The 17566-nt window shown below is 41.3% G+C and overlaps 2 protein-coding genes across 7 annotated transcripts in view; one reads left to right on the top strand and one right to left on the bottom strand.

Moving 5' to 3' along the window:
• LOC132901310 (zinc finger protein 850-like) overlaps positions 1-17566 on the bottom strand; it is an 808362-nt gene that overhangs the window by 442813 nt on the left and 347983 nt on the right. The gene's annotated exons all lie outside the window — the stretch shown is intronic.
• Positions 1-17566, top strand: part of LOC132901312 (zinc finger protein 271-like) — a 93958-nt gene that overhangs the window by 34836 nt on the left and 41556 nt on the right. For 2 of the 6 annotated variants that reach the window (XM_060943622.1, XM_060943621.1), the window contains exons 2-3: positions 12107-12278; positions 15327-15598. The exons of 1 other annotated variant lie outside the window; for it this stretch is intronic. In XM_060943622.1, coding sequence (XP_060799605.1) covers positions 12119-12278; positions 15327-15598 — 432 coding nt within the window. In that variant the 5' untranslated portion in view covers positions 12107-12118. Of the gene's footprint in view, positions 1-12106; positions 12279-15077; positions 15175-15326; positions 15599-17566 lie in introns of those variants that run through there. 3 more of the 6 variants (XM_060943623.1, XM_060943624.1, XM_060943625.1) reach the window with 3 other exon arrangements.

Raw genomic sequence — 17566 nt, 5'->3', positions numbered from 1 at the left:
ATACCCGCAGTTCTGAAGTGCTTTCTTGATGTGATTCTGCTCCTTCTCTTTTCCCTCTGCCGTTGTAGGGATATTCTGAGCCCTGTGTTGCAAGGTCCTAATGACGACCAATTTGTGTTCCAGTGGGTGGTGAGAGTCAAAGAGTAGGTACTGGTCTGTGTGTGTGGGTTTCTGGTAGACCTCAATGCTCAGGCTTCTGTCTTGTCTAATGTGTATATCACAATCCAAGAAGGCTAGATTATTCCCACTGATGTCCTCCCGAGTGAAGTTGATGTTCATATCTACTGCATTGATGTGCTTAGAGAAGGCTTCCACCTAGAGCAGTGCAATATATCGTATTTTTATCACGATATCGATATTGGTGTCAAACGATATCAAAATTCATAATATCGATATGAAACGATTTTTTGTCATTTGTCGAAAGGGACGTGCACAATATTTCTACAATGGCAATAAAACAACAATAACATTGACGTGACAGTAAGGTAAAACGAACCCTTCTGTCCCCTAAGGCACACCGTAGCCTTGCATACGTCATCCATTCTACTCCCGCGATATCTCCAACAGTAAAAAATCAGTTCTTCTGTTTTCATACGTGTCGGGTGATTTGATATATTGATTTGTTAATATGTTGTTTGATTTGCTTGCTAATAGTTATAATAATACAATTAACATATATTTACGTCATATTTTTGGATGTGGGACTGGGTAATGTAAAAATGGCATCTACGGAAGAAAAGCACAACAATATTAGCACATATCTAGCTTGCTAGCTGTGTTAGATGTGTTAAACCGTGTGGAATAATTGCGAGTCGTCCTGTGGTCAAGGCAGCATTTTAAGGTAAGGCAATTTGGTTATTAATGTTGCCCGCCGCGGCATGTTTACTTGGGTTCATTTGATTTTGACTTGTGCATCTGCATCTAGCATCATGCTTTGAAGTAGGTTCTGCTAAGGACGGGTTTATTGCGCGATGTAGACGGACTCAGATGTAATTACATTGTTTTTAAAATTCCGTGCGCTTAAGACGGTGTCCCCCTGCTAATCATGTAGCCCTAATCATGTGTTGCTTTTACTTTTCGAGTGAAATATCTCTGCAAATGGTATTTCAATGCTGACATGCCAAAAAGATAGCGGAGTCCACATTTGGAAGATGAAGGAAGAGAAGCCTGATGCTTGAGAATAGATCGCTTAATCCACAACGCATATCTGTATTTGAGACATAACCTGCAACTAGTGGGGATGTTTTGGAATGACTGTGCATAGGGTGTTTTTGGCCACAGAACACTAACCCACAGTAGTAGGAGGACTACTGGGTTCGTGGATTTTGTCTGTTGACTGAGCGAAGCATGGTGTTTGCCTTGTGCCATTTCACGTAGCATCTAGCCGCAGTGCCACCTACACTTTCAGGGAATGTTTACATGCCACTGAGCTATTTTCATGTATGTTAATTCTTAAGGACTTGTCTCTATATTGTGCGTGTTCACACACGGACTGGCCATCAGGAGTAGTGGGAGTTTTCCCGGTGGTTCAGCGTGGGCCGGCGGAGAAAAAAAAAAACAAAACAGTTGCGCGCTGGCCTTTAATATGATAAGCAATGTTAACAGTTTCTTTAAGAAACTGTTAACATTGCTTATTACAGTTGCGCGCTGGCCTTTAATATGATAAGCAATGTTAACAGTTTCTTAAAGAAACTGTTAACATTGCTTATCATATTAAAGGCCAGCGCGCAACTGTTTTTTTTTTTTTTTTTTTCTCCGCCGGCCCACACTGAACCACCGGGAAAACTCCCGCTACTCCCAATGGCCAGTCCGTGTGTGTGCGTGTTTAATGTTGGTGTCTTAACAACACACAAGCTTACGTTGTAGTGTGTGTGTGTGAGAGAGAGAGATTTTATCCTTGGCTGGCTACGAGCCAGTGTGGACGTTACGCAGTAATCACTGGTAATACCAGCGCTGGCTCCATCCTCTGTGATCGGAAATGTTGAGTGAGGAGAACGTGAGCCTTGTGCAGGCTATAGGACCTATGCAAAGTACGCGCTTGCACAGTAAATAGTTTAAGTAAAAGGCGTTTCAGGGTACAACGGGAAGGGTTGAAAGGTAGCCTATGAGGCCTGTACTATAAAAATGTGGCCCGGTGCCTCAGGTGTTGATGATCAGGGCTTTAAAAAAAAGGTGTATAAATATCGTTTTAAAAATCGCGATATCGATATTTACTGAAAAAATCGTGATATTGATTTTTTCCAATATCGAGCAGCCCTACTTCCACCTCATGGGTTTTGATCTTAACCCAGGTGTCATCCACATATCTGAACCAGTGGCTGGGAGCAACTCCTGAAAAAGTGGTCAAAGCTTTATGTTCCACTTCCTCCATGTAAAGGTTGGCCACAATAGGGGATACCGGTGAGCCCATGGCGCATCCATGCTTCTGTCTGTAGAAACTTTCATTAAACTGGAAATAAGTGGTAGTCAGGTAGAGATCAAGCAGGGTGCAAATCTGGTCCATGGTGAGGTTCGTTCTATCCAATAAGGTGCTGTCTCGAAGGAGTCGTTTTCTAACAGATTCAACTGCTTCTGTGCACCCACAGTTTACATTCCTCAGTCCTGGGTTTCAGCACCAGTGTAACAACTTTTTAACTTTGGTCAAAACAGAGGAATGGGAAGCAGGGTTCAGAACAGGTTAGTTCTTTTATTTTCATACACTTTTCAGTGACAAACACACACGCAACGGTGTGTCACAACTCTCTCATTCCTGACTGTCTGAAAAACATACCGAGACACAGGTTAATAGACAACCAGTAATTTGACACAGGTGCACCTCATCACATGTTACCTGCTGGTTCAACCTGCCTCCTCACCTTTCACAGCCGACGCTCGATCACAATCGATAATTGCAGCATCCCAGCAATTATGGAAAGCATATATTTAATTGAAAATGGTACAAAGACAACACATCAAATGTTGATATTGAGATTTTATTTGTTTATAAAAATATCTGCTCATTTTGAGTCTGATGTCAGCATCACGTATGTAAAAAAAAATTAACATCTTACAATATTGTTTGGAAGTCTAGAACAAGATATTTTATTTTACAAAAAGTAACATCTCATATATTGTTTTAACAATAAAAAGCTGTATAAATTATGGCGTGCAAATAGCGGTGTCCTTGGGGTTGTTGAGACATGGAGGGCTGGGAATACCATCTTGCTAATAGTTCAGGTAGGGAGTCCTTTGAGAGTAAATGCTTTGGGTCTTGCAACATTCTGCTGTGTGGTTGTTTTTTTTCTTTTTTTTTCCTCTAAACTGTTCTTCCGTGTCAGGACTCTTGGGGGGGGAGAAGGTATATTCCAACATGTAGCTAACGCTAGACCACAAATCTGCACCATCACTCCAATCATTTCGAGGAATTTTGTATGGATCATAACCACTAATAAACTCTAATTTCTCCATATATCTATCCTTTGCTTCTTTCTGACAAAGATTATCCAAGTAATACTGTAGTACAGCTTTTTTTTTTTTTTTTGGCTGTAGTTTTCTTCAGGCAATAGACACCGGACATGTTCGCTTGGCTTCAGTATGTGAACAGTATGTAAGCAAAGTTTGCTTGTCCCCCCAGGCATAGCCTAGCTACAGTTGCTAAGGTAAATGTGATGTCAGTGCAAGGGTGCTTGCCCACGCACTGAAGTGTCATGGTATCAGTGCAACAGCAAACTGCTTGAGGGCGTTTTGTTGTGGTTGGGGATTTCCCAGGGGTATTTCTGGTCTGCCTGAGTGCATCATGGCAGCAAACCAGTCCAAAACACTGATTTTCCTTCAACATATGGCCCAAACATCACAAGGTAGAAATCTGACGTGATTTTTCAGCAAGTGTCGGAGTAAAAAAAATAGCGTGTTGGCAAATTTAGAATGTGTGGGCATGAAATTAAAGGCGTCGTGCGGTAATTTCAGCAATCAGGCTATATCATGTGTCAAAATGTTGGGTTTGGTGGGTTAATCAAGCCCCTCGGTTTCCCGCGATCTCCGTGTCACGATGCGCCCACTACAAGCATTGAAAGTTGACGCGCACAGCCAAATTTAGGCAGCCAGCCGTTAACTAGGTCAACTTGTGTGTGACGTCATACCAGTAACCTCCCTTGGGTGATGCTGGCCTGTCCCCATGTTTTCTCTATAGCGTGCGTTTACCAGAGTTGTTTACATTGCGGATTTTGTGGATTTATTCAGTTTATGGATAGTTTTGAACACTCAAAACACTATGAAATGATGTATTAATATTCTGTGATACAAAATGCCTAATCGGTGTATTGTGTTTGGCTGTAACAACGAACACTGAACACTATTTGTGACTGTTGTTATCAATGGATCTGATTTCAAGGTCATGGCTAGGTATTGATAGAAAAAAATTATTTGTTTAAAAACACATTGTGGCAGCGGGGGCGTGGTCAAGCACCGGTCTGTGACAGGAGGGCGGAGCCAGGGAAGGTGAGTGGCAGAAATCACTACACCTGACGGTAATTAACCTGTGTTTTGTGTGTTTTCCCAGTAACCGCGCCCTATTTAAGGAGGCAGAGCTCATCCCGGGACAAGAACAGTGTGTGTTTCGCTATCAGATTAAAACTGGCGGTTATACTGAAAAGTCTGGCAATAAAAAAGCCTATTTGCATCTGAAGCGTTGTCCTGCCGTCCTCTGTGCTCCACCCACACTTCAGAGAGCTCTACAGTGGTACCAAAACCCGGGACAAGGTGGAGCACCAACCTCGCAGCCCCATGGAATCCTCCCCGTTCGCGGACCTGGTCCACGCCCTCGCCACGGCTCAGCAAAGCCAGCACCAGGCACTCGTCACGCTCCGAAAGGAGCAAGAGCGGCGCTTCGAAGCCCTGGTGCTGGCCCAGCAGGAAGATCGCGAGGCGCTCCGGCATCTCCTTGCGTCGGCGGGGTCCGTCTCCCCTCACCGTGACCAAGATGGGCCCGCAGGACGACCCCGAGGCATTTCTCACATTGTTCGAGCAGGTCGCCGAAGCCTCGGGGTGGCCGATGGAGCAGCGCGCGGCGCGCCTCCTCCCCGCGCGGCCAGCTGCGCCTCTCCCGTCAGGAGGGGGAGGAGGCGCGCCACGCGCTGCTCCATCGGCCACCCCGAGGCTTCTGCGACCTGCTAGAACAACGTGATGAAAGCCTCGGGGTCGTCCTGCGGGCCCATCTTGGTCACGGTGAGGGGAGACGGACCCCGCCGATGCAAGGAGATGCCGGAGCGCCTCGCGATCTTCCTGCTGGGCCAGCACCAGGGCTTCGAAGCGCCGCTCTTGCTCCTTTCGGAGCGTGACGAGCGCCTGGTGCTGGCTTTGCTGAGCCGTGGCGAGGGCGTGGACCAGGTCCGCGAACGGGGAGGATTCCATGGGGCTGCGAGGTTGGTGCTCCACCTTGTCCCGGGTTTTGGCACCACTGTAGAGCTCTCTGAAGTGTGGGTGGAGCACAGAGGACGGCAGGACAACGCTTCAGATGCAAATAGGCTTTTTTATTGCCAGACTTTTCAGTATAACCGCCAGTTTTAATCTGACAGCGAAACACACACTGTTCTTGTCCCGGGATGAGCTCTGCCTCCTTAAATAGGGCGCGGTTACTGGGAAAACACACAAAACACAGGTTAATTACCGTCAGGTGTAGTGATTTCTGCCACAAACCCTCCCTGGCTCCGCCCTCCTGTCACAGACCGGCGCTTGACCACGCCCCCGCTGCCACACACGTTTTAAGTGTTTCTATGTATCAATCATTAATTGTACAAAATGATTTTCATACATTTATGTATTTGTCATATCTTTCTTTGTCACATGAAGTGTTGTCTTGATAACACATGTGGCACATAATTTTAGCAAATGGATGACAGAAGATTAATTGAAAGATTTATGCCACAGAGCTGCCTTTAACTAATAATTATCACTTATTACTGACGATTGTACGTTTACTAAACAATACAATACAAAGCTCAATACTCCCAGCCTATAACATACTGAATATCAAGTTAAAATCAACCGCAATAAAAGGAAAATGATGAAAACTGGAATATCAAGGGGTCTACTGTATCAGAAGGCCCACTGCATTTCGTGAGATCGCAAGCTGTCAAGTTGCTAGAATTCAATCTTTCTAGCTATACTTTCACCCCCTACAGCTATCAGTATTACACATAATCATAGATTAATCACACAGCATTCTAATTCAAGTGAAAATGGTCTTTAAAAATACACACAAGTAGTGATTTAGTCAGAGAAACCAACCAAAACAAGTCTTCAAGTCGCCAGTCTTCATTCTCGTCTTCGTTTCTGTCGTCGTCAGAACTGTCATTTTCTTCTGAAGATGAGCGCTCAGGTTCAAATCTGTAAGGCTGGATACCACCAGGACATTCAGCTGTCAAAATCTCTACTTGTGGGCCATTTTCTTCTTCTGTATCGGTAAAATCAAAGCTAATTTCCTCAACATTGCTCCTATTTTCTGGTGTGTCCGTCATTGCAACTGCACCGAGTGGTTACTGGTATGACGTCACGCAGCTGTTCCATTGACCGAGAGGGGGCGCTGCGAACGCGGAAAATTTCAAGTGATGGGCATGATCAAATAAGGACCGATTACAACCGCGGGAAGCTTTTGAAAAATCGACGGTCAATTTATTTCGAATCTCGAAAGCATTCTGGTGCAGAATAATGCGACTTTTATCGCCACTGCGTGACGCCTTTAAAGTGCATCAGCCCTGAAACACAAAAGTGCTCTGGGGAGAACACTGCCACTGTGTTGCATCATGTCTACTTTTAACAACACACTCTGTAAACGTTTGGGAAGATCTAACTGTTCTCATGAAGAGCAACTTGGCTAGTTATAAATGAGTCTGGTTTCTCATGGTACAGCTGTTGGAGCAACTGCTTCGTTGATGCTCTGGGTTTATTTTATTTTAACTTGCATTTGTGGATGCAGTAATGAAGTGTTTTCACAGACAATGTTTTTTTCTGAAGTGTTCCTGAGCCCATACAGTGATTTACACAGCAGACACATTTCTGCTTTTAATACAGTGTCGCCTGAAGATTACAGGCATCCAATGTCAGTTTTCAGCCTTGTCTCTTGCATACAGAGATCTCCAGATTATCTGAATCTTTTAATGATGTTATGTACCATAGATGATGTGATCCCCAAATTCTTTGCAGTTTTACATTGAGGAACGTTATTCTTAAATTGTTGCACTGTTTGCCCACGCAGTCTTTCACAGAGTGGTGAACCCCTCCCCATCTTTACTTCTGAGAGACTCCACCTCTCTGGGATGCTCTTTTAATACCCAATCATGTTACTAACCTGTTGCCAATTAACCAAATTATTTTATAAAATTAATTTTTTTTTTTTTTAGCATCACACAACTTTTTCATTCTTTTGTTGCCCCGTCCCAACGTTTCTGAAATGTGTGGCTGACAGGGCAGGAATTTCACGAGGGCCATGGCCCTCGTGCCCTCTCAATTTGGCCTTGTGCCCTTGGAAAAAAATATCTGCCGTAAGGCCACAGTGGCCTTGATGCCCTGCGGTTTTGCGGTTTTGTAGTCTGCCTCGTGACTGCCAATAGGCTTTAACATCACCTGCATCTATTGAGAAAAAAATACGTCTTTTGATGACAGTCTGGATTCTTATTGGGCAACTCATCAGTGGTGGATCAGACTCGAGCCTGGCATGAATTGCTCCGACGTGCTATAATGACACCAATCTATCACCAGCCAACCAGGAGACTTAATCAAATGCATCCCCTGCCCACTTGTGTCTGCGTCTGAGACGTTGAATTTTCACAGAAGGAGGGAAGAAGTTGACTGAGGTAAGACTGTGTGATAAATTAATGAACGAATAAGATAGGAATTTCAACATATAGGGCTTAAGTTTGTTACCGTTAAATAAGCATTGCTTGTACAGTAACATTGTCGTTATAACGTTGACCCACTTTTAACGTGCCGAGTACCGACTATAGCCGGTAACAAATGCTAATTAGCTTGCTGTCAAGTTTTTCCTTTGTTGAGCTTTAAGCGTAAGGTCATGGATGTTACTACTGCTTGTTCCTGCCGTAATATGATACGTGATATGTGCTGTTGTCTGTTCATAGCCACTTTTTTAATCTATGCAGTTAGCATTGTTTTGTTACTAGTATTGTATGTTTCTTTTGAACTTTCGGGTTAACAGTAATAGTGTTGCAGTGTTCTGCAAATTTGCAATTTAATATTTCAGATCCTGAGATATGAAAGTGCTATTTTATAAAATAAAAGGTCAGAAATGTTTTCTTTGTCATCTATTTAGTTCATTTTATTTCCTCAATAATTTTCCTTGATTGAGAAATTGGTCTGGGTTGTTATGGGTTAATCAGTAGCCTGCATGCTAGTATATGTTCCATTTACAGTCAAACATTTTGATGTACTCCAGGCTCAATTTTGATTAATCAAAAGTCTGCGTAGTAGTACAGTAGTCTGAAGATGCTCTTGCACATTCGGTGTCAATTGAACAAAAATTATGAAAGGATATAGTTTTAATAAGTTTTACAATTTTTGAAGTGAGTGATGGATTGATGAGTTTAGATATGTTCAATATTTTCTTATCTTCAGGCATAAAGTGTAGGAGATGTTTCTTTACCTGCTTGATAGTTTCAACTGAAACTCCAATCTTCCTCAGAAGAGTCATTAGTCCTTAAATTAAATTCATTATAGACGTGAACTTAAAATCATTGTTTTATTTCATGGCCTTAGTGCCCTGGCTTTTGGCCTTCGTGCCCTCAAAAAATTGACAGCACAAAAGGCCAAGTGGCCTTGCCCCTAAAATGACGAAATTCCAGGCCTGGTTGCGAACATCAAATTCAAAACCAACATATATTTTTCAAAAAACAATTTCTCAGTTTCAACATTTGATATGTTGTCTTAGTACTATGTTCAATGAAATACAGGGTTTCCATGATTTGCAAATCTTTGCATTCTGTTTTTATTTATGTTTTACACAGCATCACAAATTTTTTTTGGAACTGGGGTTCTAATTAGCTGAATTGACTGGGTAGATTTATTTTTTTGGCTACACATTAGTATAAAGAACTTCAAACATATTCAAAAGTTGGTTAAGTTTTTGTATGATGTCTGGATTGTCATTATAAATAACTGTGATGCCTTCTCTACCAGTTAGATGAGGCTAATGCATACAGTATAGCTGAGGATGAAGCATATAGCTTCATTTAAATGCGACATACTCGTTTGGTTTGATCCACATTTCCGTTTAACATAGTACATTGAACTCATGCAGCAGTACTACACTGATAGTGTTATAGTTAAATTCTTACTTGTATGGTGGTAATTAAGGACAATTAAATACATTGTTCTCCATGGGCCCTTTTAAAGTGGTGCACCGCTACGTTATAATTCTGGCCCGCCACCCTTCCCGTGGTCAAAAAAACCCCCAAAAAAGTAACTTCATCATTATACACCAAATAAATCGTAAAGTATTCACTTTATTATAATTTTGTAACTATTTAACACACAGAAGACCATTAAACAAATGCATGCGGGGCTACCTGAAGTGGCCACGCGATTGCAATAGAAAAACATCCAGCCGACTGCATACAGACATACGAGGGCATTCTACAGTTAAAACGATCGAAATTCGCACAAGTATTTGGAAGCAGACAACTTGCAGTAGCTGGAAGAGGTAAATTTGCTCTTTATTGAATCAATAATTTCAGACTAACGTGACCAAATATTGTTGAATTTCATAGACAGGAACAGTTTATGAAAAACAATAACGTTATCATTAAATTTCAGTGACAAAAATATCCAATCAAATTTCTCATGAAATTGTGTATGCAAATTTCATTACTTCCGGTTAATTGACAAAGCAAAACACAGTTTTGAGCGAAGGCATGTCCATGAAATTTTTTTTTTATGGAGATTATCGCTGTCGTATGTATTTGCATGGAAGTTCATTTATTTTTCACACAGAAAAAATAATTTTAGAAAATAAAATTTACATGTAAACATATGCTATGTCATACTTGTTTCGCTCAATACATTACGGATTCTGCGTTTTGTAATTACCACAGCTTTTGGATTGCAGCATGTGTAGGAGGTTCACTGTTCATTGCAAAAATAAAATGTTTATTACATTAAAATAATGCAATTTTAGAACATGATTTGGCATAGGATCAATAAATAATTATCAACTGCTCCAGAAATAATCAAGAATGTATGTTTATATTTGAAACTGACAGCATATTTGCAGCTTTTCAGCGATATTGTGATGCGTGAAAATTTGCTCCTTATTTTTAGCGTTAAGATGCTAGAAGTTAGCGCACATCAAAAAAAAAAAATCTGTCAACCTCTAGCTGGCTGGAGTATTGTTGTCTAAACTTAAAAAAATGGTGGATTTCAATCAAGTGAGATCTGAAAATGGATTTGCGCCAATGGCTGGTGAAAAAGGGGGAGAAAAGGGTTAATGAAGAGGCTGCATCAAATCCACCTAAACAGAAGGCAGTCAGTACTTGTGATGGAAGCCCATCAGGAGACAGGCGCATCAGTCTCAACTGAAATGTCACTGTTATGAGTCTCACATTGACAATAAAGATGATATGTACAGTAAGAATGTTTTTTTTTTTTTTTTGTAAAATGATTTTAACAATGATTTAGCATTTCCTATACATTTATTGGCCAGCTTCACTGTCAAAAAAGCCCAAAGTCCGTCAGCTCCAGGGGGGCTTTGCCTCCCTGGCCCCACACCGGGGCTCCGCCACCACCTTTTATTTTTGAAAAGTGGAGAACCCTGAAATAACTACATAAGATCAAAATAAAACATTACTATAAGATTGTTTTAATATATGTGGTCATATATGAACAATAAGGATAAAAGTACAGGTCATTTTCAGCAAACACATAATAATAAGCATATTTAATTTGACAACTTTTAAATCATGGAATGTCTCTGACTTAGTGTACTTGTGGGTCTGAAATATAACTGAATAAGTCAACATTTTTCCACACTGTGAGCAGTGATCTGGCTTGTCTCCTGTGTGAATGCACTGGTATATTTGGAGATGGCTCTGCATAGTAAAACTCTTCCCACAGTGTGAGCAGTAATATGGCTTCTCTCCTTTGTGAACACACTGGTGTATTTGGAGACTGCTCTGATGAGAAGAACTTTTTCCACACTGTGAGCAGTGATACGTGTTGGAGCCAGTTACTCTTTGTGTTAGTGTGTGTGTGCACCTTCTACTGGCCTGGAGTGTATTGTGTCCAGGGGAACGATAAACACCTAGCTAGGAAAGGACCAGGTGTGGCTGATTGGAGGCAACAGCTTCTTATGTCTGTCTCCTGCTGTGCTCCAGTTTATCATCTTGTAGGGGTGTAATGGTACATGTATTCTTACCGCGCTGTTTCGGTACAGGACTTTCGGTATGGTGCAGATGTGTACCGAATGCAATTTTTAACAGTAATTAACATAATTTAACTGTAATACATATGTTGTTAGCATGAAGAACTTCAAACGTATTGAATTTATGTCCAGGTTTTTGTGTTACACCTTGATAATCATTATAAATAACCCCGACACCTCCTCCTCTACCAGTTAGACAAGGCTGGTGTGTATATAACTGTAACCAGGATGACTAGTTGCATTTAATGCTGTATACTCATTTGTTTTCATCCATGTTTCTGTTAAACAGTACATTAAACTCCTGATCAGTGATACGTTCATTAACAATTAGCGCTTCAGATATAAGAGATCTAATATTTAATCGTTCTACGTTTAGATCAAAGGTGCTGGCAGTGGCTGTACAGTCAGTATGATCTAATTTTATATTAATTAGATTACTAGAACAAACTGAGTATTTCTCCTTTTTTGTATCGCTCGGGGAACAGACACATTCTCAACATAGTGGAACCTGAGTGATGGCTCTGTGCAGCTAGCAGACAGTCCGTTTAGTCTGTTTGTTTGCTCCCTGTCCTTGGCTCTGGATTGTCACAGATTAACTAGGCCTGTTCTGAGACTGAGCTATGCTGTGAGAAATGAGAGCAGCACCTTCCTGAGTGGGATGGATGCCATCCTGCCCTAACAAATTTGTTGTTTGATCTTTAGCTGTGTGAAGACATGAACACAGAGGTATCCAAAGATGGAGGGACGTCAGAAGTCCGTGTGAAGAAAGAGGAGACGCTAGAGCTGAATATCTCCAACCATGGAGACGACCTCGACAACCCACCTGAATGTCTTTCCATTAACATGGAAGATCATGACAATAAAGACCACCTCTGTAAGACATCAGCCCTCTCTGGTGCTCAGTAACACTCACTGTTTATTCTACCCTACACAGTAACTAGTGCACTTAAAGTCCAATACAGTACATTTGGGATGTAGCCTCAGTCTCTGATTATTTAATCAACAAACTATGACAAAATTAAATTGAATTTGATATTTTTATTGATGGTGTGAACTTTGTCTATAGAGAGTGTAATATGGTAGGAAAGAGTGAGAGAAACTAAGTAATTTTATATTAGGGCTGTCAAACGATTAAAATTTTTAATCGCGATTAATCTCATAAAATTATGTAGTTAATCGTGATTAATCGCAAAAAAAATCTTTAAACATCTGTTTAAATTGTACTCAAATACATTTCTACATCAGAGCAAACATTTGAATATATGCTCTGATGCTCCATGTCAATTATAAGGCTCATCTTCTCTATGACAGACAATATATAGGCCTAATTCACAAATATTTGGCATTCGGGTTTTGATATTAGATCTAGGCATGCAGCATATTCTTTCCAATGTAGCCTATCAGACATCTGTTGGGCATAGGCTATGTGCAAAATACGATTTGGAGAAATAACGGACATTTTTTTTCTCAACTGTAATACCTGCAAGGTACATTTCAAAGAGCAAAGAGGAAGTAGTTTGACTCCTGCAAGTTCATTCAAGTGAAGCAGTAAGCTATTTGGAAATCGCTAGGCTACCTACAATCTACAGGTGGAGATCAGGGAATGTGCGCATTCCCGATCGTAGCCCACCAGATATCAACACATTTCACCCGGTAAAGTGAAAGTAAACGGAACTCGCACCGCATCACATATGCAGACTACAATTTAACTGACCATGTTGCTGGTTTATTTGACAAGTTGTAGAGCTACGTTTTACCACAAAGTTAATGTTATAACTAGCTTTATTTTGCATGCTAGTCACCCGCGAAAATCTGCATTGTTCCTTACCAAGATGAGCCCAATTCACTGTTGTTTAAATACCCTGCGATAACGCCGTCATTTTTTAAAAATCGCGATCAAATGAAATTGCATTAACGCACTAACGAGTTAACTTCAACAGCCCTAATATATATAATATTTATTTTAATTTCCTTAAAATGCATTTGTCATTATGAAGAGATGATGTTAACCTGAACCAAAAAAGTGTGGAATATCACGCCATGGGTCATGCTGTTATATAAATATCTATGGCGGGTGATTTTTATTTTCATATAACAGAACAGCGGCGGCACGGTGGTGTAGTGGTTAGCGCTGTCGCCTCACAATAAGAAGGTCCAGGTTCGAGCCCCGTGGCCGGCGAGGGCCTTTCTGTGCGGAGTTTGCATGTTCTCCCCGTGTCCGCGTGGGTTTCCTCCAGGTGCTCCGGTTTCCCCCACAGTCCAAAGACATGCAGGTTAGGTTAACTGGTGACTCTAAATTGACCGTGAGTGTGAATGGTTGTCTGTGTCTATGTGTCAGCCCTGTGATGACCTGGCGACTTGTCCAGGGTGTACCCCGCCTTTCGCCCGTAGTCAGCTGGGGTAGTCAGCTGGGATAGGCTCCAGCTTGCCTGAGACCCTGTAGAAGGATAAAGCGGCTAGAGATGATGAGATAACAGAACAGCCCAAAGTGTATTATTCCCCTCATACCACAGTGATTTGCCAACAATTAAAATTTTTAATTTATTAATGAATGACGTTGCATGTTTTATTTGTTTCTGTTTACATTTAATATTACAGAATGTCTGTCATTCTCTCCAGCCACTCCTGTGTTTTTGTTCTGAGACAAAAAAAAAAAAAAATGCAAGTTCTTGTGTGACTGAGGAAACCAGAAAGCAAAAACTCCTCTGTCCTGAAGACTCCCCTATCATGGGAAACTTACTGACTGATATCTGGGTCTCCTTCAGTAAATGTTAAATAAACCTGTCCTAATGTCTTCACCACATTAGATGATTATAGGTTTTTTCCCACCCATTTTCTCCCCAGTGTTGTCACCTGCTAGTACCCACCCACCAGCCAGGTCTCTCTAACCATGTGAGTGAAGGCCAACGCATGCTTCCTCCCAGACATGTGAAGCCATCAACCTCCTCTTTTACAAATGCAGCTCATGCTCCATCAAGGGGTAGCAAAACACCCAGAGGAAAGTGCTACGTGCTCTCTTCTCCACATGCATGAGCTCGCAGAAGACCCCAATTGGCTGTGATTAATACAGGAAAGAGAGAACGCCCCTTTAGTATTCCTCTGGAATGGGATGTTCAATAAGCACATAGGGATGTGATGGACAGGTGTCCAAATATCTGTATACAGATTTAGGGGCATCACAGGTTCTGGATTCGATTCTGAGCTCGGGTTGCTGTCTGTGTGAAGTTTTGCAAGTTTTCCCCCTGTCTGCATGGGTTTCCTCTGGGTCCACTGGTTTCTAAATTGGTTATGCTTAAATTGCCACTAGATATGATTTTTTTTTGTAATTAAATATGAATCCAAATGTATGGCATTGGAAAAAATGCCTAGATCTAGAAATGGCAGAATTGTCAGCAAGCTCAAATAAAGATGTGCATGAGACATTTTACTTATTTTTTAATTCTGTGCATAGTTATTTTTGTTTGTACCTGCATGTAATTTCCTGACAAATTTGGGAAATTCTGTTTCCCAGAAGATAAGGAAACAAGTAGCCAAATTTAAAACAACCATGACCCTGACCAGGGAGGTCCTAAGGATGCCGTAAATATATCACACAGTGCCACACATGTTAATGAACATTTGTTTTATTTTGCCCTGCAAGACTGATATCTGACCACTTGTTTACTCCCACAAGGAAGTAAAAAATTTATACTCCTGTACCTCATGTCCTGTGAGATCTCAATCCTGATGGACACCTCTAGTCTCAACCAGATGCTCAATGAACCTTACTGGCAAGCTTTCTTCAGATAATCTTTGTACCATACTAATGTACTGTATATGGTCTTAGACAGACACACACACACACACACACACACACACACACACACACATTGTACATACATTTTGGCCTCATTTCTTCCTGTTGTGTTTTCTCTACGCCCAGACTGTGAAGTTTGCAAATCCTTCTTCTTCAACAAATGTGAGGTTCATGGACTGCCCCTCTTCATCTCAGATACTCCTGTTCCCATGGGAGTCTCTGACCGAGCCAGACAAACTCTTCCTCCTGGGCTAGAAATCAAGAAGTCCAGTATTCCTGACGCAGGCCTGGGAGTGTTTAATAAGGGGGAGACGATTCCAGTAGGTGCACACTTTGGACCCTACCAGGGAGAGCTGGTAAACCGAGAGGAAGCCAGGAAAAGTGGAGACTTCTGGGTTGTGAGTTTCTCACAAATTTATTATAAAGACTGTATATTTGTAAGTAACAACTAGGTGAAGGTAGCTCCAGTTAATATCAATTTCTTCTTGCCAAAGATATGTGGAGTAGGGGTTTAAATCACAAGTTCCTACATCGATTCTTTTAGCCAGTGTGGTGAAAATTCACGTGTTAGTAATGGAAATACTCGTAACATCTGAAATAATGCTCAAGCAAATATTTATTTATTGTATAATTTTAAAGTAATTATTCATGAAATCACATAATCACAAGCCCAGGTAGAGTCATTAACATAGGTCCTCCCATAACTACTTCTAAGCATGGTCAGCTTCCTCTATTACACAAGATGATATTCATCATAGTTTCCATCAACATTACATAATAGTCTGTTTTCCCAAATGCAGCTGAGAAAAACTGTACCAAGTTTTCCTTGACTCTGCTGCATCCACGGCAACATGGTAGCTTCACACAACCCCCCCCCCCCCCCACACACACACACACACAACAAAAAGAACTTATCCATTCACACCTTACAACAACTTTCTTTTCTTAACACTGAGGATAAACAGAGAAGCATGACACGAGGATTTGAACAGATACTGTTAACTATAATTAATGCTGAAGTTAATATAAAACTTGTTACCACACCAACAGGCCAATGATTTTTGATACAACAAAATTTACCACAATGCGAGTTGATTTGATGCTGGGGTATGCAGTTGGTATGACATTTTACACAATCGATTTCATTTACATTCATTCACACATGCAAACAAAATATAATTTGAACATCAGTTCAGTGAGGATTGATTAGATTTGTACAGTATATACCTGGTGTGCTATGTGCCTTATTGTGGGGAAGATGTTCCAGCCGAGCCCTCTCAGACAAGGGATGAGAGGTGTGAGAGGCACAGAAGGACTACTGGGGAGATTGTAAAACAGACAGACATTCAGCCAGAGTCTGATGTTGGACCTTTAACTGAAGCTGATTTGATGTTTTGAGTGACCTTGCTGAGGAACAGTGTTCAGACATCACATTAGACCCATGTTTTAAGAAGACATGTGAGGGTACAGTCTTTGCTCCTGCACTGGGAAAGGAGGTGTACTTGCTGCAGAATAGCCTTCTGTACAGACAGAGTGAAGAGGTTTGCAGCTTATGGTCCCACAGAAGTGCAGGAAGGAAGTGCTTGAGCTTGGTCACACTGTACCATGGGCAGGTCACTTGACTTACATGAAGTCTTTGCAAAGAGTCAGTAAGCGGTTTTATTGGTCAGGGCTGTATGAAGATGTGAAGAGTTTCTGTAAGTCCTGTCCTCAGTGGCAGCTGTCAGGTGGTAAATGTTTTAATCATGCCCGTTTGATTCCCCTATACACCCCGTATACACTCCATTTGAGAGAATTAGGGTGGACATAGTTGGACCTTTGGAGAGGAGTAGATCAAGAAATAGGTTTGTCTTGGTCATTTGCAACTATGCTACAAGATACCCTGAAGCCTTTCCTTTTAGAGAAATCACAGCCAGACATTTAGCCACTGCCATGCTCCAGCTCTTCTCTAGAGTTGGTATACCCAATGAGGTGCTAACAGACCAAGGCCTCAACTTTATGAGCAAGACCCTAAAGCAAGTTTATTTAATATCCTTTTTATTGCCATTGCACAATGTACAATGAAATTCTGTTTCTCTAGTGGATCATATAAAAAGACATAACATAAATGGGTCATAAAAAACAGACATAAAAACATAAAGATTATTATTAGTAGTAGTAGTAGTAGTAGTAATAGTAATAAAACACCATAAGACAATAAAAGGTGAGGTAAAAGCCATAAATGGGGGACAATCACAAGAACAGTAAATAAAGTGCATATTTCACAGGACTGATCATACTGCACATCCAAAGACATATTGCACACCCCAAAAGATCAGTTCTTAGAGTTTAGTTCTCTAATACCCCTTTTCCACCAAATCAGTTCC

Source organism: Neoarius graeffei, chromosome 17 (assembly GCF_027579695.1).
Source record: "Neoarius graeffei isolate fNeoGra1 chromosome 17, fNeoGra1.pri, whole genome shotgun sequence".
In the NCBI taxonomy this organism is placed as follows: Eukaryota; Metazoa; Chordata; class Actinopteri; order Siluriformes; family Ariidae; genus Neoarius; species Neoarius graeffei.
This window is presented reverse-complemented; position numbering and strand designations above follow the sequence as displayed.